Here is an 18,094-nt window from a genome sequence, read left to right on the forward strand (position 1 = left end):
TAAGAAACAAGTCGAGAAAGCTAATGCGCAGTGCTGGCTCTGTGCTGGCACAATAGCAGACGAACATGTTGAGGCTAGTTTCACTAGTTCGTTCTATTTCGAGCATTCCGATATTGATTCGCTGTCACCAACGTTTTCGTTTTGTGCAAGGCACGTAGAAACCTTAGGGCGCCTCGCAGGTGGGGAATTAGGACGACATAAAAGTTGATGCAGTGGGAATATGTATGTACCGATTGTAGCTTCTTAGTGAAGAATAGCGCAGACGCTAGCGCATTTTAGACGTTCATAACGTGTTTGCAACCGGTTCTTAACCTAAAATGGGATGATATTCCAGTGCCGAAAGCTTGCTCCCTTCCGACTGCAAATGCGTTTTGGAATGCTTTTCTTCTATTTTCGTACATTTGCTGCCTCTTCCGATGAATCTGCTACTCCATCTTGCGCAAAGAAACCTTGCTTTTGCAACGATCGATTCGTTCGTAGCGCATCGCCATCCATGAGCTGCAGGGCTCGACGAATATCCCTTTAGGCTTAGAAGAAAAAAAAAATAAAACGCCACTGCTGGATGTTTAGGTAGTCTTCTGCCGATTCACTGAGACTGGCCGCGCGGAGAAACAATAGGAATGAGGGCAAGAACGGACAATGTCCCAGCTGCATGGGATGTGTCACCGTTAACTGCTGTTGCGCGCCCTACGTGTACACACATGCATGGATGAGAGCCGGGCCATCTGAATGTTTTAGCCAGCCCGGGGAACAGCTCTCGAGCACATGATCGCAATTCTCCAAAACATGTAAGGAGGTAACTGCGTGCCGCTGGCGCCGAGGAGGACGGTGAGAGGGTATGGGGCATCCTACTCGAGCTCGTTTTGGCATGCTGCCGCACCTTCGACTGGATGAAGCAACGTAGCGGTCGGTAAGCGGCCTTGCCTAAGGCGAGCGCGGACAGGGTGGCTAGGCGTCAGCGATGTCGTCGGAGCGCGAGCATGACCTCGTCGAGGACTGTCGCTGCTGCTGGTCGTCGCGCGCGGAACGCGATAACCGTGGAAACGCCCCTGGGCCAAACGCTTATCGCGTATAGACGCGCACGCACACTCCGTTGCGACTAGCGGAGCGCGTCCCTTGACGCCACCGCAAACAGCTGCGACGGAGGAAGCCAGCCGCACTCTCGCATTTCCACGTGTTTTGAGCACCGTGCGAAGACATACGCGTCGTCTGCTGCAGCAGCGCCTACTGCTGCTACGCTTTGCCAATGTGTCGTCGGTTTTGCAACTGAGCGGTTGACTCGAAGGATCAGCAGGCATGGCGTTCCCGATCGACTCACGTGTGAGTTCGTTTGTCTGTTTCTTTCTCAATCGCAGTGTCGTGTCTCTCACGTGTCTCCCCGTATGCCACCGGTCGCGTGTTTAGCGTTGGCGTTGTCCTTGTCCGCGAATGTGAGAGGGAGAGCACGCTCTGACGTCGATCGGTATGCAGCTGGCTGGCTGGCGTAGGAAACGCGCTGCCCACTCGTGCCAACTGGCTTTGGCTTGTGTCGAGAAGTCCGAATGAGCGCCGAGATGTGGACTATCGCGTCTGTACGGCCGCAGCCATGCGTTCCCTTTATGCACCTTCGAGGGGAGTAACAGCGGGCACGCTGCAGCAAACTAACTGTTCGGTGAAATGCTTCGCACTCGTGTCGCGCACTCGTGTGCGCGAGGCAAGCATTTAAACGCATAAGTTACGATACAAGATGTGTGCAGTCAAGAGCTCTTGACTGCATGTCTAGAATATTGTCATTGCAGCTGTATAATACAAGGTATACAAAGCGTGGCAACGTAAGCGTGCGCTTGAGGAAACGTGAAATTCAATTTTATTGCGTAGCTATTGTACACTGCAAATGCGCATATGGTAGTGCAGTGGTTACGCTGCTCGGCTGCTGACCCGAAGGTCGCGGGCTCGATCCCGGCCGCGGCGGTCGTATTTCGATGGAGGCGAAATGCTAGATATCTAGCATTTCTAGGGTTAATATCTAGATATCAAACCTAGGCGCACGGGCCTCGAGGCCCGTGCGCCTAGGTTTAAGCGCACGTTTAAGAGCACCAGATGGTCGAAATTTCCGGAGCCCTCCACTACGGCGTGCCTTATAATCATATCGTGGTTTTGGCACATAAAATCCCAGCAATGACTAATTATTATATACACCGCATATACAAAGCTCATACGTAGGCCAACATGAGTGCTCGCGTAAACAGATATGCAAGCCTGTTCACTGGCACCGTACTATAAAGACACACTGAACGTTATATCTTTGCCTAGCTGGCCTAATTTAATTACTAACTAACGACCTCACGTAGACGGAGTGGCAGTAAGGCTTTTCGTATCAGCATACCACGAAGTGAACTTGCCCCTTGCAAAATTCTACGTTAATTTAACCTAAACCCCTACCCTTTGAAAAATAGCAGAGAGAAAAAAAATGCAGCCAGCTGCATTCAGTGAAAGCCGTGGAAACAGCGAAACTGATGCCTGCCTTCGCCAGGCCATTGCCCTTCTATGTATTTTTTTTTGCAAATCTTTCTAAGTATCTCTATATTTTGCAAGTCTTGTCTAAATATTTCTACGTTTTCTGTTGCTCTTTATTTCACACTATGTTAAGCTCTACGGCGACGATATGCTCATTCATGGCCACACTGGAATGCTATACGGTAGCGTTCCAGTGCGGCCGTGGCCCATTCCAGTCGCCCAAAACGCGTACTACTAACACCGCTGCGCTGGAATGCAATAGTAATATCTGGGGTTTAACGTCCCAAAACCAGGATATCGTAAGGAGAGACGCGTCGTGGTGGAGGGCTTCAGAGATTTCGACCACGTGGGGTTCTTCGGGCCTCTGTAGCATTTTCGCCTCGATCGAAAATGCGGCCGCCGCGGCCGGGATTCGATCCCGCTACCTTCGGGTCAGCAGTCGAGCACCGTAACCATCACTAGACCTCCACGGCGGGTATCGCTAGAATGCAAGCAGTGTTGCAAGCGCTGCTGCTGCTGCGCATTACACGGCCGCGTTACGCCAACGGACGGCTATGGTCCTCTTAGCAGCTCTTAGCAGCTTCGTTGCTAAGAGCAGCTTCGCTGTTAAAAATGGCTTTGGCAGGGTTGTCGATTGCTCCGACAGCAAGTCGGTGAAACGCGATATCGAAAACCCTGTATTTGTATATGCCTCAGCGACTGGAAGAGATGAATATTCTTGAACACGGGAAGAAGACAAGACCGTATGTTGTCGTTGGAAGAAGACAAGACCGTTTGTTGTCGTTGGAAGAAGACCATTTGCTGTCGTAGGAAGAAGACAAGACCGTTTGTTGTCATTGGAAGAAGACCATTTGTTGTCGTAGGAAGAAGGCAAGACCGTTTGTTGTCGTAGGAAGAAGACAAGACCGTTTGTTGTCGCTGGAAGAAGACCGTTTGTTGTCGTCGGAAGAAGACCATTTGTTGTCGTTGGAAGAAGACAAGACCGTTTGTTGTCGCTGGAAGAAGACCGTTTGTTGTCGTAGGAAGAAGACAAGACCGTTTGTTGTCGCTGGAAGAAGATCGTTTGTTGTCGTAGGAAGAAGACAAGACCGTTTGTTGTCGCTGGAAGAAGACAAGACCGTTTGTTGTCGCTGAAAGAAGACCGTTTGTTGTCGTCGGAAGAAGACCATTTGTTGTCGTTGGAAGAAGACAAGACCGTTTGTTGTCGCTGGAAGAAGACCGTTTGTTGTCGTAGGAAGAAGACAAGACCGTTTGTTGTCGCTGGAAGAAGACCGTTTGTTGTCGTCGGAAGAAGACCATTTGTTGTCGTTGGAAGAAGACAAGACCGTTTGTTGTCGCTGGAAGAAGACAAGACCGTTTGTTGTCGCTGAAAGAAGAACGTTTGTTGTCATCGGAAGAAGACCATTTGTTGTCGTTGGAAGAAGACAAGACCGTTTGTTGTCGCTGGAAGAAGACCGTTTGTTGTCGTAGGAAGAAGACAAGACCGTTTGTTGTCGCTGGAAGAAGACCGTTTGTTGTCGTCGGAAGAAGACCATTTGTTGTCGTAGGAAGAAGACAAGACCGCTTGTTGTCGCTGGAAGAAGACCGTTTGTTGTCGTAGGAAGAAGCCAAGACCGTTTGTTGTCGCTGGAAGAAGATCGTTTGTTGTCGTCGGAAGAAGACAATTTGTTGTCGTTGGAAGAAAACAAGACCGTTTGTTGTCGTAGGAAGAAGACAAGACCGTTTGTTGTCGTTGGAAGAAGACAAGACCGTTTGCCGGAACGTCGGCTCCTACGACACCCCGTGTTCAAGAAAATATTCATCTCTCCAAGCCTCCATCTCTTTCTGAACATCTGCCTTGTTTGGTTTTAGGGGCGAAGCTCCTTAAGGCGGCACCCGTTCGTCCCTCGTAATCGTCGTCATCGTAGTAGTCCGTAACAAGTCTTACGCTTTGACCTCCAAGGTGGTGCCGGTGGGAGATTTCTCCTGTGCGTTGTTGAACAATAAAAAATTCGCAGCGTGCGCGTTAACTAAAAGCCGAATTCTTCTGTCTCTCATTCCCCATTAGCAGCCATTGGCATGTTCCAGTAGGAAACGTTAGTAGAAGTAGAAGTGTAAGTGTTAGCTAAAAGCCGACTTCTTCTGTCTCTCATTCCCATTAGCAGCCATTGTTTACCTCCAAGGTAGTGCCTGGTGAGATTTCTCCTGTGCGTGATTAAACAATAAAAATTTTGTTCAAAACGCCGTTGATTGATGAAATAAACCAACGAAAGACGCCAGATGTTTTGTAAAAGCAGAACAAAAGAACGCCAGATGTTTTTTCTTAAAGTGTAGTAGTAGTAGTTGTATGTAGCCACCTCGCCCGATCGTCAACGGGCGAGGTGGACCGGCAATGGCGCGAGGACCCTGCCGTACGAGAGTTAAATCACACTAAAAGACATACTTTGCGGGCGATACACTCTAGTGAGCTTTCAACTTTTCGTCTTAATTTACATGATAAAGAAATTATTTCTACGAAAAACGCAAGGCACACCTTGAGCAATATATTTGGTTTTGGGACGCTAAATGGAACCATGAGGCGATGCGAAGCCGGAGCACTTGCACGATCGCGTTCCGTTGGCTTTCGTTGGGCATGCTACCGACCTCGCGTCGTGGAACGCGCGTCCTGTCTTCCCTCTAGCCTTGCCTTTAATTCGCACAGGGCGAGCGGGGAATGCGGTCACTCTTGGTGCTCTTTCGCTCGGGAGCGGACTTCTTCCTTGCATTTCACCGATCACAAGTGATAATGAAGGGACCACGCAAACCAACAGTACAATAAAAGTTTGATGTTTAATATATACACGATGTTTCACACTCTTTATATTATGTACTGGGCGCATTTCACGGAAGAGTTTCACGGTTTACAGATGATTCCCTCCGTAGCTTCGCCCCACTCATCATCATTCACCCCGTGGATATGCTGTGATTTTTTTCACCGACTGGAAGTGTCGAGACCTCCTTGTCCGCACAAGCGATTGTCTCGAAGTGACGCGTCCCACAATTATAAAAAAGCTTCGAGTATCGCGATGCATCCATCATGTTCGTGTGACGGGAAGCTATATAGGATGCTGCTGAAAGCAAGAGACCTGCTTTTGAATGACTTTGCAGGTGTTTGGCTTTATACTTCAATAGCTTGACGTCGAGAATGCATGTCAAGAAACGTGCGCACGTGGATCGTTCAAGGAAACGTATTTTTCATCTATGGAATATTCATTCATGATTTACGTGTATTGTTGACGTAAGATAGCCTTCAATCGCACTGCGTAGCCAGAATTTTTTTCGGAGGCGGCTGAGGGGTGGCAGGTGGTTTTCTAGCGCGGTCGTAAACATTTATAGCACTTTCCGCAGCTGTCGTATTCAGTGCACACAAGTGATAGTTGTTATGACTTTGTCGGTAAGCGACCACCTCTCTCCTTTCAGTGCATTATTACAACACTGGCGTAGCCAGGGGGAAAGTAGGGGAGGGGGGTTCACCCCCCCCCCCCCCAGAAAAAAGTTATGGCTACGCCACTGGATTACAACACTTGAGACGTACCTTATGCATACCGAGTCAGCGCAGGCATTCAGAGTTAGCGCGTGCCAGAATGTACGTGCATTCGGCTTACCCGCAGCACGCTCTGCAAGCGGCGTGGTTGGTGCACTGCTGGTTTTGACGATAAAAATTAACGTCCAGAGGTTCCACTTGACGCGTTCGATACGCCTCCCAACTTCCACTTCAAGAGTAGTCAAACAGTGAAATTGTGCGCTCGAATCAAGTGCGAACTTCAGAGAAATATAGTCGTCAAATGTCGAATCGAAAAACCGCATGTTTTTATTATTTTTATATTTTTTTTAAGTTCCAGAAAAGAAGGGTGAGGCAAAGATGTCAACATTCGATAGATGCCTGTCTGGTTGGGTAAATGACATTGGAATAATGCTGTGCAGTGCTGCTTGCGCAAATTAAGCGCTGCGGAGCAGAAGCAGTCTCTGGTGCTTCTTGGAGTCATTGAAGTAACTCGCTCCTAACTGAATGTTAAGTAAGAGAAGCAAGAGACCGAGAATCTATTTTCATTTTGAGCGGTTCGGAGGGTGCGTGTCCCTGCTGTCTCATTTCATACACACAGCTGCTGAAAGCTTGTTTAAGGTCAAGTGTCAGGGCGTTATAAAGCATAAATTAATTAACTAATCTATAATACGCCTAAAATTACCCGTAGTCAAGTTCTTCGTCACTTTAACGTTACAATCAGCGATTTTAGAGCGCCCTTTGATATATAGGCAAACTCCGCTGCCGCAAATAATGTATTGAAGTCACGCCTTACACATTGCATTCTCACGCTCGTTTTTCTTCATGCCCTGCAAATTTGCAATCTTGCGCACACAGTGATGCGTTAGAGTACGCTCAGCACATCTCGACTGTTTTCCTTACAAAAACCTCCGAGACCGTGAACTCTGCTTTTCATAAGGTTATGAAACATGCGTGAGCATTCATTAAATTGACTATCTGTCTGTAGTTTATTTAAAACGTCCGGTGCGTGCGTCATGTGTTTCTCGCATCCTTCCCTTGTAACGATTATAGCGTCTTATCGCATCCTGTTGGTCTATATAGACTGTGTTATGCAGCAGCTATATTTTTCACAGCCTGTATACGTACAGCGTGGGTGCAGTTCGTCTTATATTGAAATCGGAGTAAGAAGTTATTCTCTATGTACGCGTATAGTGTAGGAAAGAAACGTTTTGTTCTAATTGCGATTCCTATTGCGGAAGGCAATTTTAGCGCTAGCTTGTTCATCTTCGTTTTAGAGAGCCACCACTTTCAAACATCAAACTTCGTAGTGCACCACATATCGACAACGCGGCCTACGCATCAGCGTTATGCATAACAGACTCTATGCCGTCAGAATGAGGCACAACAAAAAAAGGTAGAAACGTGTTATTGCCTTTCGTGACGTGTATGCAGCTTCATATAGGCTCCAAAGAGCGATTTCGTTATAAATGTTGAATACAGGTGCCTTTAATTTCCGTCGCCAGATCTGAACGTGGCTGCTGCGAAGGGTTGTATCCGGTGTCATATGCAAGTCACTGTACAAGGTTTTAGAGGGTGAGGAGGATGTTACTGGCTACAGGTGCATATTACCGCGCGACTCCGCCTATCGGAAAAGTGCTATATATATATATATATATATATATATATATATATATATATATATATATATATATATATATATATATATATATATATATATATATATATATATATATATATATATATATATATATATATATATATATATATATATATATATATATATATATATATATATATATATATATATATATATATATATATATATAATACACACACAATGTCGTTCAGCGCGTCACCGTACAATAGAAACGCAGCACGATGCAGTTGAACAGACGATGCGCAAAGAAGAGTGCACAAAACGCGAACCCGGAAGATTTAGAAAATAAAGAAAAGGCAGGCAGGTCAACCATAATTATAAAATCCGGTCTGCTACCCTACACTAGGGGGAGGGGGAAACAAAGGTGAAAGGAACGGCGGAGAGAAGAACACGCGCGCAGGGAGGCTGCGCAACAACAGTCGCAGTTTCCTTCGATGAATTGAATAAAATACACAAATCTACGTCGAGTCTTCATGCACAATTAAGAACGATGTTTAAGCGGTGTCTCTTGCAAGCAGGGTGTCGGAACGGAACGAAAACCGAAAACGAAAAACGAAAAAAACGATATTTTGGACCGGAACGAAAACGTAACCGAAACTTTATCTATTATTTCGTTCCGGAGTGAAAACGAAATTTTTTCAATCGTTTTTCGGTTCACGAGAAAACTTCGCAATCCGGAGCAACTGAGCTCGTGCAATGTGAGCATATCTCAGGGCATGGTATTAGAGCGTACCTCAGACAGGAATTCCAAAGCAAAGATATGTTGAAATTGTGCGAAAAACGAAAACAGTGGCAACCAGAGATATTTATATTAACGCAAGTGAATTTTTGCGCGCCTGTCACGCAGGCCAGCGCAGAAGGCATTGTCGGCGCTGAAGTTTGTTACAGCGAAAGCTGTTATGAGATCACAACAGCTTATTTTGGCGCCATAGTTGTCCACCGCCGCCGGTGTCCGTGATCGCTATCGCGTGATATAAAAAAAAAAGAAATGAGAAAAAAATTTATAGGATCGGATGGCATTTAAACCCGCGCCCTCTGCGTGGCAGTCGGGTCTTCCACCACAGTGCCACGCTAGTGCTTCTATGCTTGCGAGGAGCGCTTGACAAGCGTGAGTGCTGACGATCAGTGCGGCCCAGTGGTCCGTATTCGATACAAGGGCACAAGGTGCCCGAGCGGTGCACTGTTCCAACTAATACCAGCAGATCTAGAGGGTCTTATTCCTTATTAACCAAATGTTATTTTCTCCATATTCACAACTGCTCCAGACGCGTGGCAAAACTGCTTAGTCTTCTTGAATACTACTTTTGTCAGCATAAAAATACGCTACGTCGTCATTTTAGCATTAACACATTTAAGCATAAACAATATTAAAACACCACCGTTCGTTCAAACATGCTGACCATGCAAATACTATAGGTAGCGGGAGAACTACCCCTATGGGAATTAGTAGGGTGGTTGTACTGCACGAGATATGTAACCAAGCTACTATCCCTCGACCTTGGTAACCTGTTTTGCGTACTGTTGCAGTTCTTAATGCATCTGATGACATCAGCTTTATAGGAGGGCGTTCATTCTTAACTCAATAAAACTATCAAGATGCCTTTATTACGTGGAGGAATTACATTGACGGAATTGAACTGCCCGGCCATTCCCGGAGTGCGAATGGGCTGTTTTTTCATTCCGAGGAATTGAAAGCAATGGAATTGCGGCAAGTTCTAATTCCCCGCAGTGGAATTGAAATGGAATGGAGGCGCCCATTCCGCCACACTGCTTCTCACCCACTGCGAAGTGCTCAGCCATAATTCTTTATCATCATCAGTCACAGCGCAAAGTGCACATAATGCCTTACAGATGTGTAGCGTGTACCACGAGACTCTTGAAGAATGACGAAAAATGGCATAGTGGGAACTTCTCTACTTCAGAAGAATTGGGATGATTTATGGCGTAGTGGGTGCCTTGCATGTGTACTTGTATTATTGCCCCAAGAGATTCTCCAACGGGCTCTACAAAGTCCGCTCTTCCAGCTTTCGTTGTGACTGTGCTGCGTGTGTCGCGCAGGCCTGGCGATCTCTTTATCAGAACAGCGGTCTCGCACATCAGAGAGTACACTCAATGACGTGCTGCTTCTGAGATCGTGCTCACTCCCTTGACACAAAGCATTGAGCCCACTAAGAAATTCGTATTTGTCTTTTGAGAAAATAAATACTATGACTTTGAAATTAATACTCGTTTGTGCTATTTGGTAGAAATTCGTGGTACAGTTACTTCCGCTCCTCTGAAGAACGTATTTTACCCTTGTCACACTTTCCTAAGAGTAGGGCAAGTAACTACATCACAAATCCAATGTTCGTTACGATTACCTTAACTTCAAATTTTTCCATAAAAAAACCGTTACGAACCGTTACGGAACATTTTTTTTTTCGTTCCGGAACAGAAACGGAACGGAACTTTTTGCGGTGGAACGAAACTAAAACCGAAACGAAAAACATTTCGTTCCGACACCCTGCTTGCAAGCATGTATTTGGGACGTTAAACCCCAGATATTATTATTATTATTATTATTATTATTATTATTATTATTATTATTATTATTATTATTATTATTATTACTATTATTATTATTATTATTATTATTATTATTATTATTATTATTATTATTATTATTATTATTATTATTATTATTATTATTATTTGCAAACATGTAATAAATACCATCCTGGTGCTGATCCTGCGGGCGATACGACTCTCACTTAGGCCTTGATTCATTTTCGCATCTATATACGACGACCTCAATGAATGCTCGTTCAAGTGGAAGCCATAAACACTGGAATTGGTGTAGCTAGGCCATGCCTTCCATTAATTAGTGTCTTGGCTACATTTATCCCATTATGACGCACAGTCGAGACTGCATACTTACAGGTGGAACTTCTGTTTCACACCTCTTCTTTCTTATGAACACGGTTCTTGTCATGACGTCATCATCCCCATTAAAAGCAACAACATAGGTGCTGTTCAGGCGATCAATGTTAATCCTGGAGTTCATCGAGGGATGCGCGTCTTGTGGCCCACGCTGCGCCCTTGGGACGCTGCAACTATAATTAAGGATATGAACTGTACGACACTCGTCCGATACTCTGTAGTGTTCAGTTGGGGGATGCCCAACTATATCATTTACGGAGGGGCATCTCACGCAAGCGCACATATCGCCAAAATAAGAAAAGGACGAAAAGCCAGAACGCAACTGCTTCGACAGTGCCTCCTCTAAAAAAATAGAAGGCATTGGTTTCGAACATATGCGAGCTGGATCGCAGTCGCGTGCGCCGTGGATACTGCGTCTCCGAATACAATAAAGATGTCACTGACACACCGTGCTCCTCTTTTCCACCGAAGCGAAGCGCTTGTGTTACCAAGCGAGGGATGCTTCAGATTTTACCGCCAGCCTCATGGATGCTTCTTGAGACAACTGTGAACGAAAGAAAGAGAATGACTTATAAGGGCTCGTTTTTATTTGTTAGACACAATAATAATGAGAACTAACACAGATGACAAATGAACTAACAGACAATTGCGACGCTGTCGCAATGGTCCGTTAGTTCTCATTAATACTGAGAAAACTGTGTAGCAAGAGATGACGTCCGCAGCAAAACATGTTTTACATACATACATACATACATACATACATACATACATACATACATACATACATACATACATACATACATACATACATACATACATACATACATACATACATACATACATACATACATACATACATACATACATACATACATACATACATACATACATACATACATACATACATACATACATACATGCGTATTCGTAACAGTAAATCAAAAACGCAGGAAGGCAAAGGCAATGGTTCTAGAAGTATTAGCCATTAGGGAATAAAACCTCGTTTATGGGCGGTCGACGAACAGTATCAGGATACAGAGTTCGTATGTCCTGTTGTACGCTGAGAAACAGCTGCATCGTAGCGGTATAGTATCGTAAAAAAACTGCGGTTTAGGCATATTGAATACCTGCAGGCTCCAAAGTCGGTCACCGACGATCTTGCTGGTCTGACCGATGCATGACCGAAATACAGTTATACCGCGCCATTTGGCAGCGTATAACGGTATTTCGCACACCACCCGCCTCGGGCCTAGTTGACAAAGGGCGAGTCGTACTTTCGCGACTGCGACAGCGCGAGATCAACCAAGTGGCCTCTAGTTCGTTCGGAGCCGAAAATGGCAGTTTAGGCATTGTGCCTTGCTCGCGACTTTCTTATAGTGCGAGAATTCGTCAAAGTGCACGAGGGACACTGCTTCTGCCGGCAATGGAGGCTTCCGATAAAGCGGTAAATATATATAGCCCTTGTCTATTCACGCTTTGTGCATTCATCTTTTGTGTAGATTCAAAAGCGGCCTGTCCTTATTGTGGTTTGCTAGCCGGTTGGTGCTCAGATCTTACAGGAGCATCCTATTACGCAAACCGTCGTGGTAGTATTAGCAAGTATATTGTCGCGCTGCTAAGCTCGATGACGCGGGTTCGATTGCCGGACGAGGCGGCCATATATCGATGAGAGCGACATGCAAGAACACCCGTGTGCTTAGATGCAGATGCACGCCAGAGAACCTCAGGTGTCCGAAATTAAGGCGGAGTCCCCCCCCCCTCCTCCTATTGCGCGCCTCATAATCATATCATGGGTTTGTCACGTAAATCCCCAGCAATTATTCTTAATACGATTAGGCAGTCTGCTGCGCCAATGCTCGAACTTGCAAGCTCGAAAATGCAATAATCTATCTATCTATCTATCTATCTATCTATCTATCTATCTATCTATCTATCTATCTATCTATCTATCTATCTATCTATCTATCTATCTATCTATCTATCTATCTATCTATCTATCTATCTATCTATCTATCTATCTATCTATCTATCTATCTATCTATCTATCTATCTATCTATCTATCTATCTATCTATCTATCTATCTATCTATCTATCTGTTCGGTTGGCCAGTCATTCGTTCGTTGGCTTGCTTGTTTGTTGGGTGTGTGTTCGCCTGTTTATCTTTTCGTTTGGTTTACTGGCTGGAGAGGAGCCTCGCATAATCTATGACCCATAATAATTATTGGGGTTTTACGTGCCAAAACCACGATACGATTATGAGAGACGCGCCCCTCCACGGTGGCCTAGTGGCCGGTTATGGCGCTCGACTGCTGACCCGAAGGTCGCGGGATGGAATACCGGCCGCGGCGGCTGCATTTTCGATGGAGGCGAAAATGTTTGAGGCCCGTTTACTAAGATTTAGGTGCACGTTAAAGACCCCCAGGTGGTCGAAATTTCCGGAGCCCTCCACTACGGCGTCCCTCATAATCATATCGCGGTTTTGGGACGTTACACCCCAGATATTAGTAGATTATGAGAGGCGCCGTAGTGGAGGGTTCCTAAAACGTTTACCACCTGGGGTTCTTTAACGTGCACTTAAATCTAAGTATACACGGGCCTTTAGCATTTTCCCCTCCATCAAAAATGCGACCGCCGCGGCGCGGGATCTAACCCGCGCCCTGGTTATGCACAGCGAGGTGAAAGTGATGATAGCAAGAAAATGAATACTCAAGTTTCTTTTTTCTTTTTTTTCTGCGACGCTTGTGTAAGATAGGATATGTCTGAAGAAAAAAAAACGTAAACCGAAGTACCCGACACGCCCGACGACCGCATTTCCGCACCAGTAGCCAGCCGACTCGTCCAAGCGTATGCTGCTTGGAATCCGTATAGTTGCACCACTGAATAAATTCAGCAGGTTTACAGGTCCGCGAATGCGACTGCAGAAGGAATATATTATGCCCGAAAAAGAAAACTTCAGAATGTATCTCTTTATTGAATTCGCTGAGTATTTGTCTCTTGGGAAATGGTGACGTCATTTCTGACATTGCTGCTCGTAAAAATATCCCGTTTTCTGGATTCCCGCACAAGGACAAAAGGTACCGACAGCTTTGTTTTGTGATTTCCTGAATTTCTATCACATCCACATAATATAAAAATTTCGCACTATTATTTGCGCTAATAGTGTCAACAAATTGTCATTTCGTTTTATTAGCGAATGCTGGAGTGTGAATACGTTCAGTCGTCAACCATTCGATAACCTATCTGGAGTGTTGCAATCCCTTTCTTTCTCTGTTTCTTTTTATTTTACGTGCAAGTGACTCAAAAGGGGTGTAACAACAGATATAGTTTTAGATTTCGCGCACCTATACAGTACCCAAGGGAAGCTTTGCGTATATTCAAAGCCAGGGCCACGCCTTGCTTGCGTTTCTTTGTATGCTGGTTTGCGTGCTTTTCGTTATGCCCGGTGGTGATCGTTCCCCTAACTTTGGATGCACGAAACCTAAAGCCCCCTAGTGATGAGCCATTAACAGCTGCCTGGGAGTACGCTATCGGGGCACTGCTATATTAATGTCAGCCCTCTTATTTCTCACCGCTGTAGTTACGCTACGTGCACTTAGGGACTCTTTTTCGGCTGCGTCACGGATTTCATAGGCGGGCTTGCGCAAGCCACCGCGTGCCGTTGAAAAAAAAAATAAAATTGAAGAACAGGGTGACATGTGCGTGACGCCTCTGAAGCATGCAACGACGTTACTTCTCCGCGCGTTCTACATCGCGTGCCGAGCGAATGCGTGAGGCTGCAGCAGCCCCGTGAGCTAATCTGAACTGATGATTAAGACGGGCGAATTCGACAATGTCTAGAACTGCCAATCACATTATCAGATTTCGAATAGATATACCCCGCGCGATTGTCGTTCCGTGCTCGCAGCTGTCGTGCAAATAACGCCGCAGACGCCCATATCATGTCCGCATCGTGTCAGCGCGCGCACGCACACGCGCACACACGCACGCACACAACGAGAGAGAGAGAGACACTAACATTCTCCAACCTGCTATCCCGATTTTATCAACAATTGCTTCCCCGCACTAAAGCTCTATGTAAGGAGAAGCCCGCTTCCGCGAATGGACTCGCTCTGCGTTTATCATAGCAGACGGCTTGCGTGGCATGAGTATTGAATGATACGTGCGTGTGACCAGGACTTTGCCGCGTCAGCGCCGCTGGTGTAGCGAAGTGAACAAAGGGACTAAAGCCAGAATTGAACCTGGAGCCTACAGGTTCGGAGAACTGTCTTGCTACCGTCTGCACCGCTGAGAAACCCACTGAAATCGAAGAGGACGTTGTTGAAAGGTTGTACATAATCATCAGGATTACAGGATAAATCATGAAAATTATCCAGCCAGAATTGCAGCAATGTTTACCACTGAACATACATTATCGCATATGTTCTTCTCCGTTACGACTTTTCCCGAAAAAAAAAGGGGCGGGGGGTGAGGGGGGCGGAAGGGGGCTTTTGTTTCTGCCAAATGAAGTCGCTGGTTTCTACATTGGCCAGAATAGCAGAGGTGTATTTTCCTAGCAGATTTCTAGCAGGAGATACTTGTCCTGTATTTAACCTGAATTCATGAGAGCTTTCACGCTGCCCCTTCTACTACAAGAATTCTGATTGACTCCCTCCCGAGGAAAAAAAATAATAAAAAGAAAAAGAAATGGAGACGTGTTCCTGCTAAACGAAGTCACTGGTTTGTACATTGGCCAGAGTGGTATAGGTGTCTTTTGCTGGAAGAAAATGCGTGACCCCTATTTAACCTCAATTCACGTGAGCCCTCGTGCTGCCAGTTGAACTACAATAACTCTAATCGTGTCCCCGTATATAAAGCACATGTGACTCCATTGGGGCGCGCAAGGACCGATTCAAATGAAACTCAACGGCAATGCCATTGACGTTGCATTCAAGCACGCACTGATTGATCTGTTCGAACTACTTTCACCAGTTAATGCTACATGCCTGTGCATCGAGCAATGGTTGCAAGTAATAAAACCATGGGTGGCATAAATAAATATCTAGCATTTCTCAACTGCGTCCATTATTGTCACTATATTTCATTAGTACGTTATACCACGTTAAGTGTAATTATATGTCGAGTGTCGATGTCAACACTACGCCAAGTCGTGAGGGACCCGTCAACCAACGTGAAGAAAAAAAGAAAAAAAAGTCGAGTGTGGCTCGTTTTCGCCGCCCAATAGCACAAACACATTTGCTGTATATCTTGATATCCATAATGAGTTTGACGACACTCGGCAGACTGTAATGTCGAGTTTAGCGGCAACAACTCTGCAGGTCTGCCAGCAATACAGTGAAGTCTCACAGGGTCGATTCAGTGTAGCCCTTAGAACATGACCATGGAACGCTGCCAAAAGCAAGCTTTTTTTTTTTACTGTTCAGATTTGGATGCCGGAGGGGAGAGATCGGGTGCCAGATGGCATAGAAAATATAATTACCCGATCCATAAGTCACAGGCATCTTGATAAGACCACTGCCAGCATCGCAACGGTCAGAATAACAAGTTTATCTTTGTTTGTTTCTCTCGTACGTGCCGCTTTTCCATTTACCCCCTTATGTTTCTGTATGATCGCACAGCATCCACGTGTGTGTGGGCGGGCTTAGCTTTTCAAGGCTGAGAAAACACATACCCAGTGCATGTGTATGTGTGTGCGCGCGTATGTTCATATTCGGGGCACTGAAAGGCTTGTGATATACCCCTGAACTTTTGCAGCGAGGTGGGACGTAAATCTGCGAATAAAGTAATATTTAGGCATTAAAGAAACAAAAACATTGTCTCTTAAAACTGGATAACACATTGGTCCGAGAACGATGCATCCTTCCGTCCTACGGTATCGGTAACGGTAACGGTAACGGTAACGGTATCGAACTACCGTCCGATATCTGTTTTACCGGTACTGTCTAAAATTTTTGAAGGAGTCACACACACCAGACTTGAGCGTTTTTTTCTCAAAGCACCAGATAATCAATCAATCACAGTATGGGTTCCAAAAATGTAGGTCTACGGAATTGGCGTTATTACATACCAAAGATGAGATACTAAAGAACATGAAAGACAGATCGTACACCATAGGTCTTTTCATTGATTTGAAGAAGGCTTTTGATACAGTAAAACATGACATTCTAATGTCCAAGTTGCATGATTATGGTGTAAGGGGCGTGGCAGTTAAACTAATTAAAAGTTATCTCTCCGAGAGAAAACAGTACGTAAAGATAGGTAACATTGTTTCTCCAGTGAAAACTGTAAAAAATGGTGTTCCGCAGGGTTCAATCCTAGGACCATTACTATTTATAACTTATATTAATGATCTGTGTGACATTCCACGTTCCCCAAAATTAATTATCTACGCAGATGATACTAACATATTTTTTACAGGTAGATCACTCATGCACCTTGAAGCTGAGGCAAATAACTATTTAGTCCAATTGGAAACTTGGCTTCATCAAAATAAGCTCATGCTTAATATATCTAAGAGTAAGTACATCATATTCCAGCCCATCAATAAGCCTTACAAGGACGGCATCAACATCTTGTTCAAAAACCAGAGGCTGGAGCAGGTTAAATCACAAAAGTTTCTCGGAGTGTGGTTCCAAGAAAATTTGTCCTGGAATACGCATGTCGATAGTCTCGCAGCCGAACTAAGCAAGACTGTTGGGTGCATATTCAAACTAAACCCACTTATACCGCTTTGGCTTAGAAAAAGATATACTACGCTCTTTTTTACTCGCGCTTGAATTATAGCATCCTGGTATGGGGCAATACAAGTTAGAATAACTTAAACAAATTAGATAGTATTACAGAAAAAAGTGCTCCGTCTATTTGAAGATTATTATGGCAACCCAAGGGAGATGTCTAGCAGTCCACTATTTATAAAACACGGCATACTCAAAGCAAGGCAGATCTACGAATACAAATTATTACTTTACATATATAAAAACAAGCTTCACAATATGACAGTACACGAGATCACAAACAAATACTCACTGCGTAGGCAACGAATTCACGTTCCTGCTACCAGGACTGGGTATGGTAGAGCCCTGATTACATATCGAGCACCACTGTTGCTAAATCGCTTTGGTGAGCAATTAAACTTCAACATGTCATTAACTCAGTTCAAACGTCACATCAAGGATCTACTTGTGAATGAATTTCTGTATATATTATGTCTCCTATGAATGACAGGCCAGGTTCCTCCAACCTGTTTCTCACTTTTATGTACCATATGCATGTGTATGTAGATGTATATATATGTATGTATATATAGTGTGTGTATGTATGTAGACGGTGTGCGTATGCATAAATGCGTGTATGTATATAGCATTGCCTTTATGTGCCTTTTGTATTTTCTTTTTTATATATAATGAAAACAGCCACGTTGTCTGAATTTCGTATGCCTATGTAGCTTATGTTGCAAATTTTCATGCAAATGTGTTCTAGTTATTTTTTGCTGCTCCATACA

General features: G+C 44.8%; 1 protein-coding gene across 1 annotated transcript in view; it reads left to right on the top strand.

Annotated features, from left to right (window-relative positions):
• Positions 1-1,132: 1,132 nt before the first annotated feature.
• The window catches only part of LOC119383079 (zinc transporter 1), a 55,443-nt gene continuing 38,481 nt past the window's right edge, over positions 1,133-18,094 (top strand). The window contains exon 1 of the mRNA XM_037651074.2: positions 1,133-1,320. Coding sequence (XP_037507002.1) covers positions 1,297-1,320 — 24 coding nt within the window. The 5' untranslated portion in view covers positions 1,133-1,296. The remainder of the gene's footprint in view (positions 1,321-18,094) is intronic.

Source organism: Rhipicephalus sanguineus, chromosome 2 (genome assembly GCF_013339695.2).
Source record: "Rhipicephalus sanguineus isolate Rsan-2018 chromosome 2, BIME_Rsan_1.4, whole genome shotgun sequence".
Classification (NCBI taxonomy): domain Eukaryota; kingdom Metazoa; phylum Arthropoda; class Arachnida; order Ixodida; family Ixodidae; genus Rhipicephalus; species Rhipicephalus sanguineus.